This window comes from Episyrphus balteatus, chromosome 3 (genome assembly GCF_945859705.1).
Source record: "Episyrphus balteatus chromosome 3, idEpiBalt1.1, whole genome shotgun sequence".
NCBI classification, from domain to species: Eukaryota; Metazoa; Arthropoda; class Insecta; order Diptera; family Syrphidae; genus Episyrphus; species Episyrphus balteatus.
The window spans coordinates 119,897,333-119,918,667 of NC_079136.1; the positions used below are offsets into that span (position 1 = coordinate 119,897,333).

At 28.8% G+C, this 21,335-nt stretch overlaps 1 protein-coding gene across 4 annotated transcripts in view; it reads right to left on the bottom strand.

Moving 5' to 3' along the window:
• The window catches only part of LOC129916571 (stathmin), a 217,855-nt gene that overhangs the window by 48,812 nt on the left and 147,708 nt on the right, over positions 1–21,335 (bottom strand). Inside the window, exon 1 of one of the 4 annotated variants that reach the window (XM_055996588.1) lies at positions 1,862–1,981. The exons of the other annotated variants lie outside the window; for them this stretch is intronic. Coding sequence (XP_055852563.1) covers positions 1,862–1,880 — 19 coding nt within the window. The 5' untranslated portion in view covers positions 1,881–1,981. Of the gene's footprint in view, positions 1–1,861; positions 1,982–21,335 lie in introns of those variants that run through there. 4 annotated transcript variants of the gene reach the window in all.

The following is a 21,335-nucleotide window of genomic DNA, read 5'->3' on the forward strand; positions in this document are numbered from 1 at the left end:
AAAATTAATTTTGCTCACAAGTGGCTTCGTCAATAAATGTTAATTTCATAAATTATACTAAAAAAAAAAAAGTAATAGGTTGTTTAATTTGTTAATTTGTAATTTTTTTTTCTATTCCTGCCGTAAAAACACAAAACAAGATATTAAAACTCCAAAAACTTAGCTGCAAGTATTTATGATAAACTTTTGTATGGGCTCGACACACTGTGCGATTAAACAAAATTTAAAATTTTTTGCATAACTCGCTTCATTTTTGAGATATATTAATACATAATGTATACAGTTAAAATAATATAATGCTTAAATTGACTGGGGATATTTACTAAGGAGGTCAACTCAAGTGACAAATCGAATGATTTTATGGTCACTACGGCGTATGTGTAACATTTTTTGTTAATACGTTAATATAAAATTTCTTTATTATGATTCATCAAAAATCGTTCAATATTTTACATGTTACGTGGGTTAAATACTGCAGTATAAGACTGAATTCTTTGTTACGTTAGTCGAAAGTTCGATATTTATTCTTATTACTTATTCTTGGTGTGCGTTTTCGTTTTTTTAAAACCACATTGATCGAATTGGGGATAGTCCAATCTGGCCAGAATGAATGTTTTTTGTTAGTAGGTACAATCAAATATATAAGAAAACTTCATTTCGAATTTTGTCTTGCTAAACTTTTAGATTAATTTGAATCACTGTATCGCATAAAAAAAAAAATTACTGAACTAAAAAAGGAGATACAAAGATTTAAAATTAAAAGAAAACTATGGTACGGTATTCAATTTGGAACTATTGATTTATTTATTAAACGATTACCGAATCGCGAAGGTTTATGATGGATTTGGAAATATTATCGAAACACCCTGTGAATAAAATACAATATCTAATAAAATTTTAAAAATCAAATCCTTATACGAACATGTACCTACATACATTGTACATACATATATACAACCTAATTTAAGGAGCACGTGGACAAATTCGAAGCATGACTTTATCCAGGACGAAAAATAGTCGTCAGAAATGTATGTCAACGAATTTTTTTTTTCAAATGGAATTTTAATTTCAATTTACTTTTATTTTATATTTTTTTAAAACAATCTTAAAAAAAATTTCTTGAATTAATTTTTATGAGCTGAAACTTATTCTATATGAGCAAACTTATGCCACCCCAAATTGTTCACTTCATTTGATTTTGAAATAGGTTTTGGCGTAATTTTATTCATAGGAAAATGCAACCAAAACATAAATTTAAAAAAAATTAATTATTAATTTATATAGAAACAAAAACTTAAATTAATCGCATTAAAATATTATTTAAAAAAATAAAATTCCAATGATCCGGAATTCATAACACCTGTCAATAATCTCAAATATATCACAAAAAAAAAAAAATATACAAATCTATTTATTCATTTTATTTAAATGCAAAACTAAATCCCATAAAACACTTTAATTCAATAATAACATCGTATAGCTTTTCAAAATATAAGCTTAAAATTTATTATATTAAAAAAAAAATCACATTCCAGAGAAAAAAAAAATTCTAATCCGAACAAAAATATTCGTTTAAAATATAATTTTCCACACTGCAAAAATTTCACATGTTCATGTTCTTCGGGGAAAAATCAATACACTACAACTATCTAAGTTCATCTAAAATTTTATAAACTACATTTGTACAATTTTCCCAGAGTTTTAGTTATTTTGCTTAATCCAGAGATTATAACAAAAAAAATTAACATCATTTGGTTGGTCTATTCACTTTGAATAATATAGGATATATTCACTTGTTAACTTAATATAATCTCTAATAAGCTTAACAAATTAAAATTTAACTATTTTTTGTTATTCTCACATGCAGTTATGGCCACCATGATGATATTAAAGCTGAATATATGCTTCCTGGAACTCCTGCCGGTATTTAATGTTTTTTTTTTTTTTCACAAAATTTAAAATTTGCAAAAAAAAAAAAAAATAAATCAGAAACAATTTGATAACTCAGCTGGAATATCCTTGCAACCAACTACAGCGAAACTTTTTGATTGAGTGAAATTTTGTTTGCGTTTGACTTTATTTATTTATTTTTTTTTTTTTTGAATTTTTATGTTAACTTTGCAAATCGATAGACTCTATAGAAGAGAGCCTGGATCCTGTCTGTCAATGATTTTCTTTTTTATTTTTGTTTGTTCACTTCACAAAAACGCAATCGAATAAAATATACAACTAACTGTTTTTTTTGTTTTTTGATAGGTAGAACGTTATTAAATTTGAGTTCTAGTCCTACGAAATGTATACTCGACTTCGTCCTTTGGCCGACTGACTACTGTGAAGCTCTAGAATGCCGGAATGAAGCTGTGCATTGCAGCAAAAATAGTGGTAGAGGTATCACAGTCGAGCTATAGCGTCGTCACTTTTCAATCCAAAAAGGATACAAACAATGCAGGACACTCGAAATGGATTTTCAATTTTATAATGATTTTTTTTTTTTTTTGTTCGTGCTGTTTTATTTCTTCAGCTATCTCGTTATTGTTGTTGTTGTATTTTGTTTGAAATTTTTGAGGTTGTCAACGATTTCGTTTCTAGGATGTGTTGTGTAGTTATTTTTTTTTTGTTGTTTTATTTAGTTGAACATGTGTTTTTACGTGACAACCGCATGATGATGCAGTCAACCGTCGTTATACACAATAACAACAACGAAAAAAGGACGAATATACCAAATAATCATCGTCATAATCAAAAAACCAACAAAAAAAAAAAACAAACTAAAAGAAGAAGAAAAAAATATAAGTAACATTTTCATTTCCAACGAAAAAAAGGACGAAAGGAAAGTGTAGTTTATCGAATGATTCATCGACCTATAAAGTTTTGCTCTTTGTATAACACGGGGTTACGAAGACGTAGTGAAAACGGAGATACTACAAACGTTCATCGTGGAAATTTCGCGGAAATACACGAAGAGATATACAAAGATATTCTCACAGTGACGGAAAAGGAAGAAAAGTGGGTGGATTTTTTAGTGGTTGACAGGAAGGAGGTAGAAGTGAGGTGTTGGTGTATTTTTAAGTGTAATTACAAGATTATATACTTTATGATGACTTTTGAACGGAAATGACACTACAAATAAATCACAACACGAAGAGCACTAAAATTATTGTTTTAAAGATATAAAAGAGTGAGAGAGAAGAGGTCTTTTCGGGATGAAGAGTTATTTCCATTGATTTTAAGACAAACAGTTTCTACTTACGTAATTGAATTTTAATTTTGTATATTTTCAACATAAATTGTGCTTGGATTTAAAAGGACTTACCTGAAAAGAGAAAGAAGAAAGGATACAATTTAATTTAATTTTCAATAAATTTAATTTGTTAAAGTAAAAAAAGAAAGAAGATGAGTGTATTTTTCTTTAAAATTGAAAATCGAAAAGTCTGCATTGAGCCAAAAAAAAAAAATTGTTAAGCTTTGCCAAAAAAGTTGAGAGAATTATAATGGCAAGTTGAATAATATAACGATTAGGGGATAGTAATTTTGGGTTGTAGTATTTTATGATGGACGCAGAAATAAATCTTTTTTTTTTTGTTGTTTTTGTTGAAGTCAATGATGACAGTTGTAGTTGTGCAAAACAATAAATATATGAATAGAAAGTAATTTTTGTGTCTGGCAAATGACTTATTTTGAGATCATAAAACACTTTAATGACGAACATTTTAGAACTTAATCAAATAGCCTGTCAATTGAATGTTAAGTTATATGATTAATGTATTATTATCATTTAAGATAGGAATGACTTAAGCAATGCAGCGTTTTGTTACATTTAAGGTGTGTTTGTTTTTTTTTTTAGTATACCTATTTACTTAATTTAATGTTTTTGTAAAACCAAATCATATTTAAATTATAGAAAAAGTACACAATTTTTTTGAGCAATTTGTCAAGTTTAAATATTACAAATATACATATGAAGCTCCAAATTTGGATTCAGCTATTTTATTTTAAACATTAAAAAAAAAAAAAATAGTGCATTTTCAGGATTTTCAAAAATTGAAATGAATAGAGGTAGCCAAAATTTTTTGGCATAATTGCATAATAAAACAGTATACAAAACGGCATTTCTACAGTGAATTTCTATACCTTTGTAACTTAAAAAAAAAAAAAAACACGCAGCGTAACTCAAGTACATTTGAACATTTTTATTTGAAATTTAGTACAAATTTTTAAAACAATATTACGCATAGAAAAACGCACTGTATGTGTATGTGAAGGTTTTAGGTGATTCCATAGATTTTTTTTAACAGTATTTGTGATATGACCAATATTAAAATGTTAAGTTAAAGTTAAAGTTTTTATTTTTTTCACTTTCTCGCAAACGAGTCTGCCGATTATACTAATATTTTTGTACGGAAGTGTATTAGCTATAAATCTATAATATTGAAATTTGACATAACATTTTGAATTGCAAGAAAATACTTTCCTTTCGAAAAATTAATTTTTTGAATATTCTTGAAATTTTGTTTTGAAGTACCTATGTCGATTAAATTCTTTGGAACTGCGTAGTAATTTTTTAAAAGTTATTTTTTTTTTTTAATTGTGTATATGTATAATTTTTTTTACATTATAATCCGACGAAAAATCTTACGGACTAAAAAAATTGCAATGCTAGAAACTAATTGGTTGATATACCCAAGACATTAATACAAGACAGAAACACCAAAATAGAGGAAGTACAACGTGGCACAGGAGTTAATTTAGTTAAAAATTGTCCCATGTTATTGCACAGGTGGTTACAGTTAAGCCGACCCTTGAACCCACGGTCGGTGCTGGGGTTTCTTGTATAGCAAACAATTCTAAGAAACAAAAAAAAAAAAAAATTGAAAATGGTTAGAACTATTTTTTAAAAATATATTTTTTTATACCTACCTATACAATTTTTTATAAAAGTTTTAAAAAATTTTTCAAAAAAAACATTGGTATATGCCATTCAAAAGGAAACATTAATCGACACATAAAAACAAAGTTTGAACAAAATTCATTGGTAGTTTTCAGAATTAAATTTTGAAAAAATAACTTTTTTGTAAAATTACACTGGTTAACAAAATTAAACTTTTTTTTTTTTGTTGCCGAAACAAACATATACTTTTCTAAAGGTTTTCGGTGTGCTGAACTCGAATCCGAAGTCAAAAACAACTAATCAGCTCCCGTTTTTGAGATATTACCGTTAGAAAATGCAAAAAAACGTTGTTTTTTTTTGAGTTCTTCGGACCTTATTCTTTTGTATAAGGAAAATTGTTTGAGCATATATAGTAACGGTTTCTATAAGAACTGTTTTCCATCTTTCGATACCTGTTTAAATCTTTTCAATATCTTTTGTATTGCCCTAGATTTCTTAAACTAAGGTCAGTGGGTTTGGCTTCATATATCATAAAGAAGATAATGACGTTATAAAATTTATAAAAATACCAAACAACTTAGGATATCTCGGGCAGTAAAAAAGATATTTTAAAGATTTAAACAGATTTAAAAAGGTGGTAAATAGTACTGAAAACCGTTACTAAATATGCTCAAAAAATGTTCCTTATATAAAAGAATAAGGTCCGAAGTACTGCATTTTCTAACGGTAATATTTCAAAAACGGGAGCTGATTAATTTTTTTTGACTTCAGATTCGAGTTCAGCACACCGAAAACCTTTAGAAAAGTATATGTTTGTTTCGGCAACAAAAAAAAAAAAAAGTTTAATTTTGTTAACCAGTGTAATTTTACAAAAAAGTTATTTTTTCAAAATTTAATTCTGAAAACTGCTATTTTTTGCCGTATGGCCAGCTTTTTATGAGAATACTTCTTATTTAAATATTGTGGATATTTAAAGCATTTCACAAGGACTTAATCTTTTAAGATTTCGGGCTGATGAATACTTTTTGTAATCCATTTTTAATAATGAATCAAATGTTGATCGAATGCCATTTTTTTTTTTTTTTCTTAACAAAAAATAGATAGATAAAAAAATATTTTCATAAAAAAATTAGGCATAATGTACCTATACAAGAAAATCCAACCTTTCCATACAAAAATATATAAAAAAAAAATATTTTTCAAAGAGTAAATGAAAAATAATTCAGTCTTTTATAAATCAAAAGTTCTCACAGCAACCAGTAAATAAAATAAACATAAAGTTCGGGCTGGTCTAATTAAAAATGAATAAAAGGCATTAACTTAGGCCCAATTTATTCAATTTTCATTATATTTAAAGTAGCCATTAAAAATTAAAAAATCTGTCAAATCGCATAAGAATTTCAAAATTTCACATTTTTAATGCTGACTTTAAATTCAATGCAGTGTGAATAAATTGGGCCTTAATGTAAATTAGTTTTTTTTTCAGCATGAATCATGAAATTTTTTCTGAAGTTTTCAAAACTGACGATTGGTCTCAAAACCTTTTGTACATGGAAAATTGGTTCTTCACTTCAAAAGAACTTAATGGAGTATTTATTAATGAATTAATCTCATATATCGCAATTGTTGCGATTGTTGATAATTGTTGCTAAGTAGTAATATTTTCCAGATGAAGAAAGATTTTTTAAGGTGCGTTTGATCCAGTTTCAAGTCCATGAAATTATTTTTTTTTTTTCTAAATATGCATTTATTATGAAAATATGCCAAAATATGCATTTATCACAAAATATGCGCTAACGATTGAATAACACATTAAATCAAATCTTATTATTTGAAAAACTATCTGATTTATTTACAGCCTTACAAGCACGTCAAAAAAAAAAAGGATTTGCATACAAATCTGTGTCCTGTTTATCACTGTCTATCAAATGAGTCAGTCAATTTTTGCGAAATCGAAGCGTTTTATGGAAATTTAACATAAAAATTTGAATCGAAATAAAAAACAGATTTTTTTTTCTCTAATTTCAATTTTTTTAAAACAGGTTTCAGGATTAATTTTCTTGAAATTTTGTTTTTACGTGTATCTATTAAATTCTTTAAAACTGTGCTGTATCATTTTTTTTTTAAATTGTTTGAAGTAAGGCCGCTATTCTTACATAAAATAAAAATAATTAAGTAAAAAAAAAAAATTGAAAACTAAATTTTTTTTTCACAGTTTCTACGCAATGCAATATCGTACAGCCTATATTAATAGCGGACGACCAATACGCTTCAAATGATACTTTATTTGTCAAAGTATGATAAAAAGTTTAGAAGTTATGATTGAACAGATGACCATACCATATACATACAAACAATATACCGCTTAAACATACATAATAACCCTCCTTTAAGCTTTGCCGGTAGAATTATGAATTTACAAGTTCGTCTAAAACTAGCTGTGAACTCGTGACCTATTCATATTAAATTCTTTGAAAAACAAAATTGAAAAGAAGCTTTCTCAGAATTTCAAATTCCCTATTACAGGTCCTGACATTCCACGTAACATATTCCAAATCCCCTTTGTTGATTTTCCCTAAAAGAAAGGCTTAATTATTTGTTAACTTGATACTGGTCAGTGACATAAGCTTTCATTTTATAACAAAACAAGAACATTTTTTGCCATAGCCATAATGAGGGTTTAGAATTGGAAAACACACCGGCAAAAATTCAAATTCGTAGAAAAAGGGGTCAATCACATTCAGTGTTGTTCCCATTGGGGTATGATAGAATGAATGATACATTTATACTTTAAAGCAGTAGGACAATGGCTTTTTTCCCGGAAATATTCTCAGGTGTCCACTAAACTATCAAATGCAAACAACAAAAAACCAACACTAGTTCATTGATGTTTTATTGTAGGTAAATGCAAAATGGCTATGTAAGTGTACAACGTCAATAAATAAATACCAAAAACTGTCCAAAGGGAAAAAACCTTCAACGAATCAAAATGACCCTGTATAAATACTCTCTCTACATAAACTGCGGCAAAGACCAAAGACCCCAACCATGTGTCCAAACCCTTAGTTGTTCACACATAAAACTTAGAGTACTTATATACTGTTACTAGTCTTGTCCAGGGTTTTCTCTCGTCCGTCGTTCTTTTAATTGTCCATTCACAATAGAAGTGTAATTTATTTGCACGAGACAGTCTCGTGTTGATTTTGTTTTTGCTTTTGTTTCTAGTTTGTTCGTCCCTGCTATGATACCTAACAGACCTGGCCTTTCAACATTGTTTTTTTTTTTTTTTAGTCAATCCTCCTTAGTGATTATTCAAAGCTTTGTTTTTTAACTATATGAAATTTGATATACAGTTAGATCGATTTGTTATGTTTCTTTTCTCAAGCCCTGCCTTGTTCTATACACTCTTTAAGCGGCGACAGTGAACGGTAAGTGCGAAGGTTTTTTGTTTTTCCTTTTTGCGCTGCAGATATATGAATTCAGTTCAATGGTATTTTAACAAAAAAAAAATAACGGAATGTGTGCAGCAATGCAGGAAAAACTATACTGCTGACTGAATTTGGATTAAGGGTTTTTGTCACATACAAAGTGAAAAAGAGAGGGGGTCGTTATACGCACTACAAAATTCAATTCGATTAATCACCAATCTAATGAGCCAAACCATCAGGTACACCCATACAAAAAAAAAGGAAACAAATGAATATAAAATTGACATAAATAAATTATTAGGGCGTCATTTATATACCTTCGAGGATAAAAGAGGGTTTATGGCATCGAGAAGTGAGACACAACAGCAGCAGCTAGAAAGCTTTCTTAATCATTAGGGGTTGGATATTTCAAAGGTTTTATAGGAGATTATTTATATACGAATACGAAACATGCTGTTTGTGTGTAAATATTAGTATATTTTGTTGTTGTTGTTGTTTTTCTTAGTGTTTTTTTTTTGAAGTTTATTGTTTGACGTTGATACTTAATTTTGTGTAACAGATAAAACCATTAAGACTATTATTAGCTGGTTTGGGCGTTAATTACTTTTTCGTATATATTTGCTTAATGGAGATTGATTAAATTAAAATAAATAGCTTTGGTTTGAAGAAGAAGAAGAAGACAAAAAAAGAAAAGTCAAGAAAACTGATTTTTGTTTTTTTTTTTTGTTAAGAAGACTAATAATAATAATTAACACCATGATTTGATGTTAACGAAAACGAAATTTAATTTGAATCAGAATAAGGTATCCATTAGAAAATTTTTTCATAAAAGCAATCTATTGAAAGAATTTTTCGAGTTTGCCGAAGAAGAAAAACTTAAGGTAGAATTTTTGGTTAGTTCCTTTGGCCAACTTCATCAAAAAAATCCCTGTCATACCATATTACCACTAAGCAAAAATGCATCAGTAGGTATATTTTTTTTTAGGTATTTATCTGTTCCTTCTAATCTTTTAAACTAACTATCATAATTTGACAAGTGTGATTTCGTATGAAGTATCTTCCTTGTCTGTTGATTAAAGACAAAGTGACGTCACATTAAATTGAATATGGTGCCCTCTAGACGTAAAATTCATGAACTAACAAAAATTTTCTTGATGAATTTAGCAATTTTAGATGCATTAAAAGACAATATAAGCTTTAAATATTGGTCCCCGTTTATTAGTTAGTTTTGCTCTTAAAAATTAACTCTGAAATTTCTCAGCTAATTAGATCTAGGTTTGTAAAATATCTTTTTTTTTTCAAAGCATTTGCTTTGCATTAAGCAAAAAATAAAGTATTTATTGCAAATAAAAAAAAATTGCACTAAAAATATTGTAGGTATAGGAAAAAAAAAGTTTACATTAAAAAAAGTTGTATTACAATTTAATTAGCTAAAGGTTATTGAAGGTAATGTAGGTATAGTCAAATAACTAAATTTGTAAGAAATTCATTTTGAGTTGAATTAACATTTTTTGTAATGCAAAATATTTTTTCTTGCAACAAAAATTTTATTTTCAATGCAATTTTTTTTTTTTTCATTTGCAATAACCTTTTTTCTAATGCAAAGTTGCATTGAATATTTTATAGCTTAAGCAAAAATTTTTTTTAATGCAAATAATTTTCAGTTGCAATAACTATTTTTTTATTAATGCAATTTTTGTTTTGTTTCAAATGCATTTTTTTTAATGATATTTTTATGACGTCTCTTCCAAATTATCTTTTAACTGGCGCTTATGCCCAAGAACATCTCAGGCAAGCAAGAGGAACCTAACTTGAACACTGTCATTATTCAAAAAACTGGTTTTTCAGAAAACGAGTTTTAAATTTAGTATCGATCTATTTTTGTATGTAAAAAGTTAGTTTAAAAAAATTAAACTAGTGCTCCTTCTCCGTCCATTTTTAATAGCTAAGAAATGCAGAATTAATGACTAAGAGGGGTTTTAAAAATAATCATAACGGTTCATATCTGAAAGTTTTAAAAAGTGGTATTTTTACAAAAAAAAAAAAAATTGACTGCTTTAACATTTTAAATTTTTAATATAATTGCTTTAGAAGCCTCTCCAATGAGCTAAAAATAAAGAAGAACAAAAAATTGTTCAAATTGGTTAGGGACTTCCGGTCGCGCATGCGTTTCGAAATTTGCCAAAATATGGCAAAATACCTAGTTTGACAATATTTTTTTTCATTTTTTAATAAACTATTTGGTAAATTATTATTACAAATAAAAAGTAAAAAAGAAGATTTAAAAATGTTTCGGTCAAGAACGCTTTGACTATTTATCATTTTTCTCTCCTCAATGTGGTGCCTTTGGTGCTTTTTGGCGTTAAAAATCATTTGCACGACCATTTCTTGACGAAAGGTCATGAAATTTAGTACACTAAAGCATATTGGTATGATAAATATGAAAAAGCTTTCAACTTTTTTGTATTCAAAAAAAGGCGGACAGAATATAATCGTTAATAGAATCTTCTTTTTCGAAACTGTATGTAAGCTAAAAATTTGGTCAAAATTTATGTCAAAAAGATGTTCAATCTTTGATTTAAGTACAATAGTTTATATTAAATGAGTTCAAGTGCCAAAATAGTAAACCGCACTTTGAGACCGACTTATTATGCTATTTTTAAATTTTTTGTTTAAGTAAGCACAATTAATTTCGAAGTCAAGTTGGAAAAGATCAACTATGATCTGAAAATTATTTTAAAGGAGATACTCTCCAAACAACAACCAGCAAATTGGAGCATTTTTAACTATGAAAGATGAAAACTTAAGTCTCACAAATTAAGAACTCAAATTGTAGAAAAATAATATTTTTGTTGAAAAAGTTTAAATTTAGATGCAGTTTGTTTGTTTATTTAAAAAAAAAGGTTGCGCATACACCACAGTGACCCTCTAAGTTTTATTTATTTATTTATGCTCTAAACTTTTCTGGGCTAAATATATCCCGATGTGTGATCGTTTACAACGAAAGAATATCATGCACACACTCAACACGCAATTGTGGAAAGTTAATCTATTATTTGTCAACAGTTATGTCAAAACCGCAGCCGAAGGAATTTTAATTTAAGTCAAAATGGTTATTGATGACGAAAAAGCATTTAAAGCTTATACAAAATCATTTGCAAAGAATCAAACAATTTGCATGAAAAATCAATTTAAAATAATAAATAACTTACAATCAACAAAACTAATAAAAAAAAAAAAATAATTAAAATCAAGTTGAAAAGTACTAAAATAAGAATTTTATTCCATTTTAATTTAAAGATATCTCTACTTTACAAAACAAAATAAAATATACAATTTTGTTTTTAAATATTTCGACACCCACCACTCGCATAAATCTTTACTTCTCACTTTTAAATTGAGTATGAAAAGACCTTTCAAAATGATGTGCAACTTTTCAAGTTTTCCTTTCCAAATCAACTATATAGTATGGCATCTTCATCATCATTATCAACATTTCAACATTCTTTTGATTGTTTACTTTCAATTTACCATTATCAATGTAAACAAAAAAATGTTACAGAAAAAAAAAAAAAAAAACAAAATGATATTGATTCAATAAACAACCGAAAATTAGATGAATTTCTTCCTTCCTTTTCAACATCAATCTGTTTACCTAAAAAATCGAAAAAAATAAAAAAAAAAGAAAGGAAAACAAAACTTTTTTACAAAAGTTCATCCTGTAACAGGAGAGGCTTTGGAATAAAACTAAAAAAAAAATTTCAAAACTTTTCTTTTTATTTTTTTTTCAAAAGTCTTGGTCCTCTGATGTAATCAATATAAAAAAAAAAAAAAACAGGAAAAACAATTTTCTGATTCCCATCCTTCTTCTGTCAAACTTCAATCAATACTTTTCTAACATTGTTTCCCCCCTTCCCTTAAATCTCATCCTTTTTTTCCTATTTTTTGTTTTTTGTTTGTGTACATTTCTTTACCGCATTATTAGAGTTGGTGGAAGCACACATAACTGCTTTTGAAGAAGAGACAACCAACCAAAACCAAAAAGACAATCAAAACCACCAAAAAGCTTTATAATAATTTTTTTTTGTTGCTGTTGTTCTTTTTTATTTTATGTGTTCTCTTCTTAGGAAAGAAACAGCAAAAAAGAAAGGAAAGAGAATGAACGCTAATGCGGCAAAAAATGTGGAAGAAAACTTTTGCATTCGAGCGAACTCCAAACGACCAACGACGATGACGATGTCGACTAAAAGAAGAAGCAAAAAGGCTTACATAAGCGCAAAGAGAAGTTGCAACTCGAGTAAATATAATAAATGTAGCTTTGAAAGTTGTGGAGAGAGTTTTTTGGGGTGGGCTTTAAAACTGACATTATGCTAAACACTCTCTAGCGACCGACGCACGGGGCCTGAAACTGATTTTGCAATTTACAACTTAAAACACCACCAAAACAGTTTCAAGTTGCAACTTTTCTGCCTTCGAGAGACTAAGCGGGTCTGTGATGGGGGATGGTGGAAAAAAGTGAGGGTTTGGTGAAAATAAACACAGTTTTTCGGTGCCATGGCGTCGAAAAGCAATAAAGAAAAACAATGTCGTCCGGCTTCTGCAAAACTTACATAAAAACAACAAGGATTTATTACCCGGTTCGTCGGGTATAGGTATACCAGCACAACAGAATGAATGAGTGTGTGATGGTTGAGTTGGGTAAATGTTGTCGACCGGCCGGCGGCGACGATAGTAGCGCGGCTTTTCTCATTCACCCAGGCATATTTTTTTTTTCCATCATTCCAACAAAATTCACCAAATTTCTCTCCATAAAACAAAAAAAGAAAATAACTTAAAGTATAATAAGTGTGTTGGGTTCCGTTATTTTCGGTCTTTTTTTTTATCGCCACTTAGAATCATCCGGAAACTCACCCAAGTACCGTTAGTTCCACCAAAAAAGAACCGAACCAAAAAAAAAACATAAACGAAATAAAATCCAAAAAAAAAAAACCTAGGGTAATGAGGCGAGTTTTTTGGGAGGGGCTTTTTTTAACTTCTGAGGGAGACATATGTCTAGCCTTAGTGTCTGGTCACGCAAGGGTATATATAACATTCATTTTGTGGAGCTGCTGATATAGTTGAATAGTTGTGGATAGGAGAAAAGCCAAAAAAATATTAGTTAAGTGAGAAGCCAATACCCAAACCCACATGGGTGAACGAAATTATGAAAATTATGTGTTTTCGACGTTTGGCTTTTTTGTTTTTCTCATATAAATAAGCTTTTCCCATGGTGCCAGTATAGTTTTTGTTCTTGTGGCTTATATGAGTTGTAGAGAGGGATTAATAGTATTTTATAAGCTTTGAGATTAAAGTTGCTTTGAATTTCAAGTTTAGATTAGATATAGAAGTTATATAGTTAATTCTGACAAAAAATGAGTATAGGTTAGGTATTAAGGTAGGTCCATGGGGGAATTTAAGTTTGTTTTCTAATTGATTGATGGGAAGGAAGCTTTTTTTTTGTAGAAGGTCAGAAAACTTTGATATTATTGTTTGTTTTGGGAAAAACAAGGACTTTTGTGGTTATGTAATGTCATGGGAAAACGTAATGATTAATGTACTTATTTTAAGTAATTATGTAACAATTGATGGTGATTGGAATTTAACAGCTCTACCATACTTTTAGCGTCTTGGCTCTTGGGCCACGTAAGGAAATGAATATACGCGAATATTATATCAAAAAAAAAAAAAAAAGAATAACCTAAAAGAAGCATTTTTACTGCCGCTAATGTATCCTCATTCTTTCTATAGGTACATTATCCAAAATTATTAACCATATGGAAGTGCTGGTTATAGTGTGGGTCGAAAAACCGTTTTTGAAGTGAAAAATTTTTTAGTATCGTAGTGATTTGAAACAAGATGAAACGAAAAAGCGACACAAAAAATCAACTGATCATAACTTTTTTATTTTAATAGATAGATGAATGATAGGTAATTAAATAAATTATGATTGTGCAAAATTTCAATTAATTTCATATTCAAAATTCTGAGATAACGGTGAAAAGATGTTCTTTTTCTAAACACGTTATATCTTTTGATCTAGATCACATAACAAATTTATTCAACTTTAATACGCATGCTGGTAATATTACCTTTCATATAATATATCACACATAACGGTACGTGCTCTACAAATTATATAATCTTTAATTGAAAAACTTGAAAAATACCTCAAAACACCTGTGAAGATTTGTTGCCTCTCAGTTTGAAATTTCGACATGGTTGGCTTTAAAAATTTTTTTACTTTTTTTGTAGGCATGGTAGAAATATGATTGAATCGTCATATAAAAGGTGGAATAATAATGATATAAAATTTATTAATTATAGGCTGTCTTTTAAAAAAATGGATTTAATGGCGTTAGAAGAGAAAAGAGATTAATTGTTTTGCTTTTTTTATGAAAACTAATTGGGTAAAAAAATTCTAGCTCTTTTTGTAGATTTTGTATAGACATGGTCGATATAAATATTTTGAGCTGAAACAATAAGCTTTCAGATGGTATAAAATTTATTGTAGGTTGTCATATAAAAAAAAGTGATGGAATGAAAAAAAAGTTATATTTTTTCGATTTTTTTAAAATGATATTTTTAGAAAACAAAAAACTTACCACCCTAACATCTTATTTTTGGATTTAATAGCTCAAGGCAACCTTTTATGAGCTAAAATATTAAGTAGAAAAAAAAAAATTTTTCAAATTCGATAAGGACTTTCGACGTTTTGAAATTTGTCCAAATAGTGCAAAAATTCTATTTTTAATATATTTTTTTAAATTTTATAGTCTAATATTTGGTAAAATATTATTTTTACCAAATAAGGAGTAAAAATGAAAATTTAAAAATCTGTCAGCCAAGACGTCTTTTTCTCTTCAAATTTCTCCTCGCCTGTTGCTGCTTTATGGCGTCAAAAATCATTTGTACGGCCATTTCTTGACGAAAAGTCAAGTCCTTACCCAGTTTGAAATATTTTTTCTACTTAATGTGCAGCTCATTAAATCTCAATTTTAATAAAAACAAAAACAATACGTCAACAGCGACAATTTTATATCATAGAGATTAGAATATTTTTAATAACCGACACACGTTTCAAAGAAAAAAGAAAGAAAAGATGAAAAATTCAAAACTATAATTCTATACGAATTACAAAATAACTAAATTTGCACTGAAAAATTCAAACTTCCCTGAAATTCAAAAAACTTTCATTTTTTTTTTCAAAAATTCAAATTTCTGTAGCTCATCATTTGTCAAAAAAAAAAACAAATTTGCACTGAAAAATTTTCAAAGCCCATGGTAACCTTTTTGGGATTTGAATTTTTCAGTGCAAATTTTGTTTCTTGAATATTTTTTAAACGTAAAGTGGACAAACGCAATTTTTTGGTTTTTATACATTCCTCGAGGTGTACAAATTGCGGTTTGAAATTTTAAATTTTTTTTATTTTAATATCTCCTAAACGGGGATTGGACAAACTATGATTTTTGGCATGTATAAAGAACTACAGGTGGACAAACGATTGCAATTGGTTTTATACGTCTACCTCAAAATTGGAACGTTTTAGACAATTATACATTTTTCAGACTTTCTAGAAATACAAAAAATTGCTGTAATATTTTTTTTGAAGAGTGGACAAATTAAAATTTTGGGTGGATAAACGAATTAGACTAGTTTGGTTCAAGTTGGTTAGCAGCAAGGTTGGTTTTCGGACCCACGAAATTCTATTACGTAAAAAGTCAAACGATATAACTACAATATACAGGGAAGTTCTTTGACTAGCTCTTACATAAGAGAAGAAGCAATTAAACTTGGGCACACTTAGCTGGTTCGATTAAGATACTCTGAAAATCCAGCCTAAAACACATTTGAACACAAAACCAACACAAAAAAGAACTTTTTGAACAAATAATGCACAATAATGCAAAATTAAGTTGTCCTCAGCCGTTTATCAACTTAAAACCGTAGGGCTCATAATTTTTTTTGCGCTGTAAGACCAGGCTCCGCGAAATTAGGCGACAGGAAATAAGGCCCCAATAAAAAAATGAAATGAGGCCCCAAAAAAATACACAAAAAACAACAACAACGAAATTTCTCAAATTTTGGGGTATTATTTCATTTTTTGGGGCCTTGTTTCGTTTTGTTTTCGGGGCATAATTTCATTACGAAATAAGGCCCCCATGAAATTAGACCCCAACACTTATTTTGGGGCTTACTTTCATTTTATTTTAAAAACAATTTGGGGCTTTATTTCACTTTTCATAATTTACTTAAAAATGCTATACTAAATTATCTTTCAAAAAAAACTGTTGAAAAATTCCGCTTATCAAGGACCCACAATTGGCCAGAACCGTAAAATCGCGCGATTTTTTCAGCTATTCTGTTATTTAATAATGCTTTTCAATGTTATGATCGTGCTGCAAACTAATGCCTTTCCATGTTAAGACCGTGTAAACCATCAGGGAGTAACAGAATAGCTACAAGAAATCGCGCTTTTTCTTGCAGCTATTCTGTTACTCCCTGATGGTTAGCGGTACGATGTTTACATTGGAAAGAATTAGAAAGTAACAGAATGGCTGAAGAATCGAGCGATTTTTTCAGCTATTCTGTTACTTTCAATGTAAAGATCGTGCCGTAAACCATCAGGGATCATTGAAAAAAGCATTAATAAGTAACAGAATAACCGAAAAAAAAACACAACAACAGTTTGAAACATCCTTGAGGAACAATTTTAAAAGTTCCGTCCATAAAGATGGTTCTGTTGGTTTGGGGTGATATTTCATTACCAAAAATAAATTAATAGTGAAAAAGAAAAATTGGGGTCTTATTTCATTTTTCTAAAAAAGTTCAAAACAAGTTGGGACTTTATTTAATTTTTTCTTTTGGGACTTGAAGTTCTGATGAATGAATTTTTAAAATTTAAACTTACTTGGTTGTACTCTTATTCACAAACTTCCACAAATAAAAGAGTTTGATTTAAATCTTCCTAAGGATTTCTCAAAAAGACACATAGTTGTATGAAAATGTAGGACAATTTAGGGGGCCAAAAAAAAAAACCACTAACCCACAACTTGACATTTGCCATGGTAACCTTTTTAATTTAATCCAGAAAATAACTGACCGAGACAACTAGATATAAACTCCACTAATTAACACAAATTATCTCGCATGAAAGTGAATCAAAAACCCACCAACTCCTCACTTTGATGACGGTTTTCTATGCACTTTTACTAAGAAAAACGCAGAATAAGAAGAGACACGCCTTAAAACATTCAATTAGCTAAAAGAAATGAATATCCTTTTTCCTTCGTCCTCTACTCTGTGTGCATTATCCTGTTGTGTCTTCATTTTTTTTTGTATCCATGGCAACTTAATTAAATAAAAAAAAAGAAAGAAGGAGAGAATAAAAAAAAAACAAGATCACATTCCAACCTAATTAAAAATGTTTACTTTAATTTTTTCTGTCGTAGTTTTTTTTTCTAATTTTTTTTTATATAAAACTCAACGCAGCATGGTGTAATTTTTTTTTTTTTTTTTTTTTGAATTTCAAAAGAAATCAAATCAAATTTAAACCATGTCGTCCTTTTGCGTGTCCTTGTTTGTTTTTGTTTTTGTAAAAAAAAAAAAAAACAAATCTGCAATAGCAACGAAATAAAGGTTTACAACACTTTCCTTTCTCTCTCTTTGACTCTTTTCTGTCTATCTAACCTCGGTTGTTTGTGTTTACTTGGATTTTTGTTTGTGTTTACTTGCGTTTGGGTTGATGCTGCTTTAGAAAAGCAGCTTGAATATGTCTCACTTGAAGCTGTAAATTAGCCATCCAACCAGCAAGCAGGAGCAGCAGCAACTGATTATGTTGTCCGGATAAGGGCTAAAGAGGAAGCTCATTTATGTATTCATCCTCTCTCTCACCTACGTGGAATGTGATTATTTTTTTTTTTACACATGTTGTCTGACAAGGATAAACACGGTCTAAGCTAAAACCAAAACCACAAGGACCCTTTCCATATCTATTTTATCTCTCAACAACCTCACTCTCGTCCTTCTCTGTCGTTAACAACATAATTATAAAGTGGGCTAACAAGCCCAACCATCCGTGTTAACAACGAACTTTTCTACCCATTTCCGTGGTGCTATGAGTGTATTATGATTAAAAAGGACGCACATAGAGTTTTTGGGTACTATCACCGCCACCATTCGGTTGGTATCCTTGCAAACATCACAAAAAAACCTACGTCCCACACACAAAGTGACACATTTTGAATTGAGTATTTAAATCCTTTGCTTTGTGTGATTTTTGAAAAGGTTGAGAGGAGAGGGGAGAAATTTTCAACTTGCACATCCACAAAAAAGGATGAAAAACCCAACCAAAACGATATCTATACTCGTACCGTACCTATCCTTTCGGTGTATAGTTTTTGCCATTACGTAAATCATCCTTTTTTTTTGTTTGCTTTTTGTTTTAATGTGAATCGGAAATGAAGGTGCCAGGTGGTGGTACACCACATTATGGCACAACTAGGGAACAATTATAATTCGATACAGAAATGTTTCGCCAATAAACACCTGCATAAAGGATTACTATACACAAACAGAGAGAGGAAGTAGCTTATTTTCTCGTTTGTGTGTATTTGTGTTGGGTGTTTGTGTTCGGGTACGGTCCGGTTTTATGAAAAAAAAAAAAAAAAAAACACAGACGAACGTGCTGTGAGAGAAGTTCATTTTGCAAAATACAAAGTAAATAATAAAGTCGGTGAATTTTCAGGCGAACAAGCTACAAGAGGAACTCAATTCAAAGTTTATTAAAAAGCATGAGTGAGAGAGGGGGTAGGTATGTTTGGAGGAATGAGGAAAGATGGAACGTGATGTAATTAAGTTATTCCGAAATAAATTATTTATCATGGGAAAAAGGGAACTAACCAACAAACACAGTGCACAGGAGGAGAGAGATTTCGTTCACCATGGTGTATACGTAATATTTTTTTTAGTTTTTTTTTTTTAGTTGTTGGTTGTATAAAAATGTAGCTATATACACATTTGGCAAAAAGAAAAAAAAAATGAGATTATTTACACATTGAAATCTGCCCAGAGGATATTTGTCAGAGATTCCTTGTTAAGAAGTTCGGCTTTCTTTCTTATTTAAGGTGTATTTATATTTTGGAATTGTGAAACGAACAGTAATGATTGTTTGTTTAATCTTAGGCCGATTGACTTGAACCTTTTCAAAAAAAGAAAACACAAAAATAAGGATACGAATTTGATGAAGTAAATTTGGGATTTTTTTTTTTTTTTGATGATAAATAATTTTGTTCTGTTTCAATTTAAGTTAATTAATTTAATAACATTTTTTTTTTGTGAGATGAATGAATATGTATGATTCTTTTTACTGCTGGTTTTTTTGGATTTTTGTTTTGTTTTTAAGATTTTATCTTGAATCAACATTGTGATAAAAGAGAAAATTTAAAAGCAATGTTTTTTGTTAGGTAGGTATACATTTGGTTGTTAGAACTGAGTTAATTTTTTTTTCAAGTAAGAATTAATATAAAACTTGTCTCAAAATTGTTTCCTATTCATCAAACAGTTTATCCTGAATTTCTAAGCAAAGAGGATTTAAATCATTTTCCTGTTTTTTTTCTATCTATTTTTGAGTAATATTTTTGTTTTTTTTTTTTTCATTATGAAAGATTCATTGCTTAACTTTTTTGTTTGAAATATTTGAATTTTTAAACAAATTGAATAAAATTCAAACACATTACAAATACATTTTGTAGCAGCTAAAAATTGTAAAAAAAATAAGTTAATATTCAAAAGTTTAATTACAAATAAATACAAAAAAATACAAAATCAAGGAAAATACTATGAATATTTGAGGAGTGACTATTCAAAATGGTATAAAAATACATTTTGTCATTTTTCAGAAAACCGAAAAAAAAACATGAAGCAAAATTATGACTTTTGATACGATTTTCCGCTTTCATCGGTTTTCTGAGATCGATTTGTGGGATCAATTTTGTTTATTTATTTTTTTTTTTACTAGTTTTATTGGGAAAGTATTGGTTTCGATCTTAAAGTTCAAGTCACCTCAACTCCAAAGCGTTTCGCCCAGGTTTCGTGTCAAAAAAAATCGAGGTTTCAATCAAAATTAACATTACGATGATAAGAAGTCCAAAAAAGTGGATTTCGTCATGACACCCGTTGGTCTGTGCGTCGTCGCACAGTGGGGCAGCCTCATATAGTGTGGTGATATAAAGGTTATTTTTTAAACTAAAGCTATGGGAAAAAAGATCAGGAGTTCTAAACTTAACAGTAAAATTGATAAGATGAGCATATTTATTTTGTTCAAAGTCTTAAATTTATGTTTATTTATGCGGTTAAAGTTGAGAGTTTTAGAGAAAAAATTCAGTTCTTAATAAGTAATAAAAAAGGTGTTCTTTTGTTTTTTTGTTTAAACTCAAAATTACTTGAGAAAAAAATAAAATACAAATTTCTTACAGATAAAAATATGTAAATTACTTTTCTTCTGAAAAAAAAAATTGAATGAGAAAATAAGTAATTTTTTGAAACGCATCTTAAAGTTTTTTCTCAAAATCTTCTGTTTAGGCAAATATTTAGCAAGTCTAAAAATGGAGAAAGCATGATAAATAAATACTCTATAAGCCCATAAAAACACTTTTGCTAAATATTTGCCTAAAATATTTTTAATGAAATTTTGAACTTCAAAAAAACTGTTTTTTTTTTTTAAAGAAAGTACTTTTTTGTTTTTATTAAAATAAATTACAAAACCATTCTTTTTTGACAATCATGCACTGATTACTTACAAACAATGTATTTTTTTTCTTTTTAAAAGTTGTTTTTTTTTTTTTTCTTTTATTATGAGAAGTTTCGTGAAACAGGGTGATTTGTTATATTAAGTTAGTGCTTTTGTTTTTTAATTTTTTTTTTATTAAAATATTTTTTAATTTAATTTACTATTAATTTTTTTCCAATTAAAATTGATGCG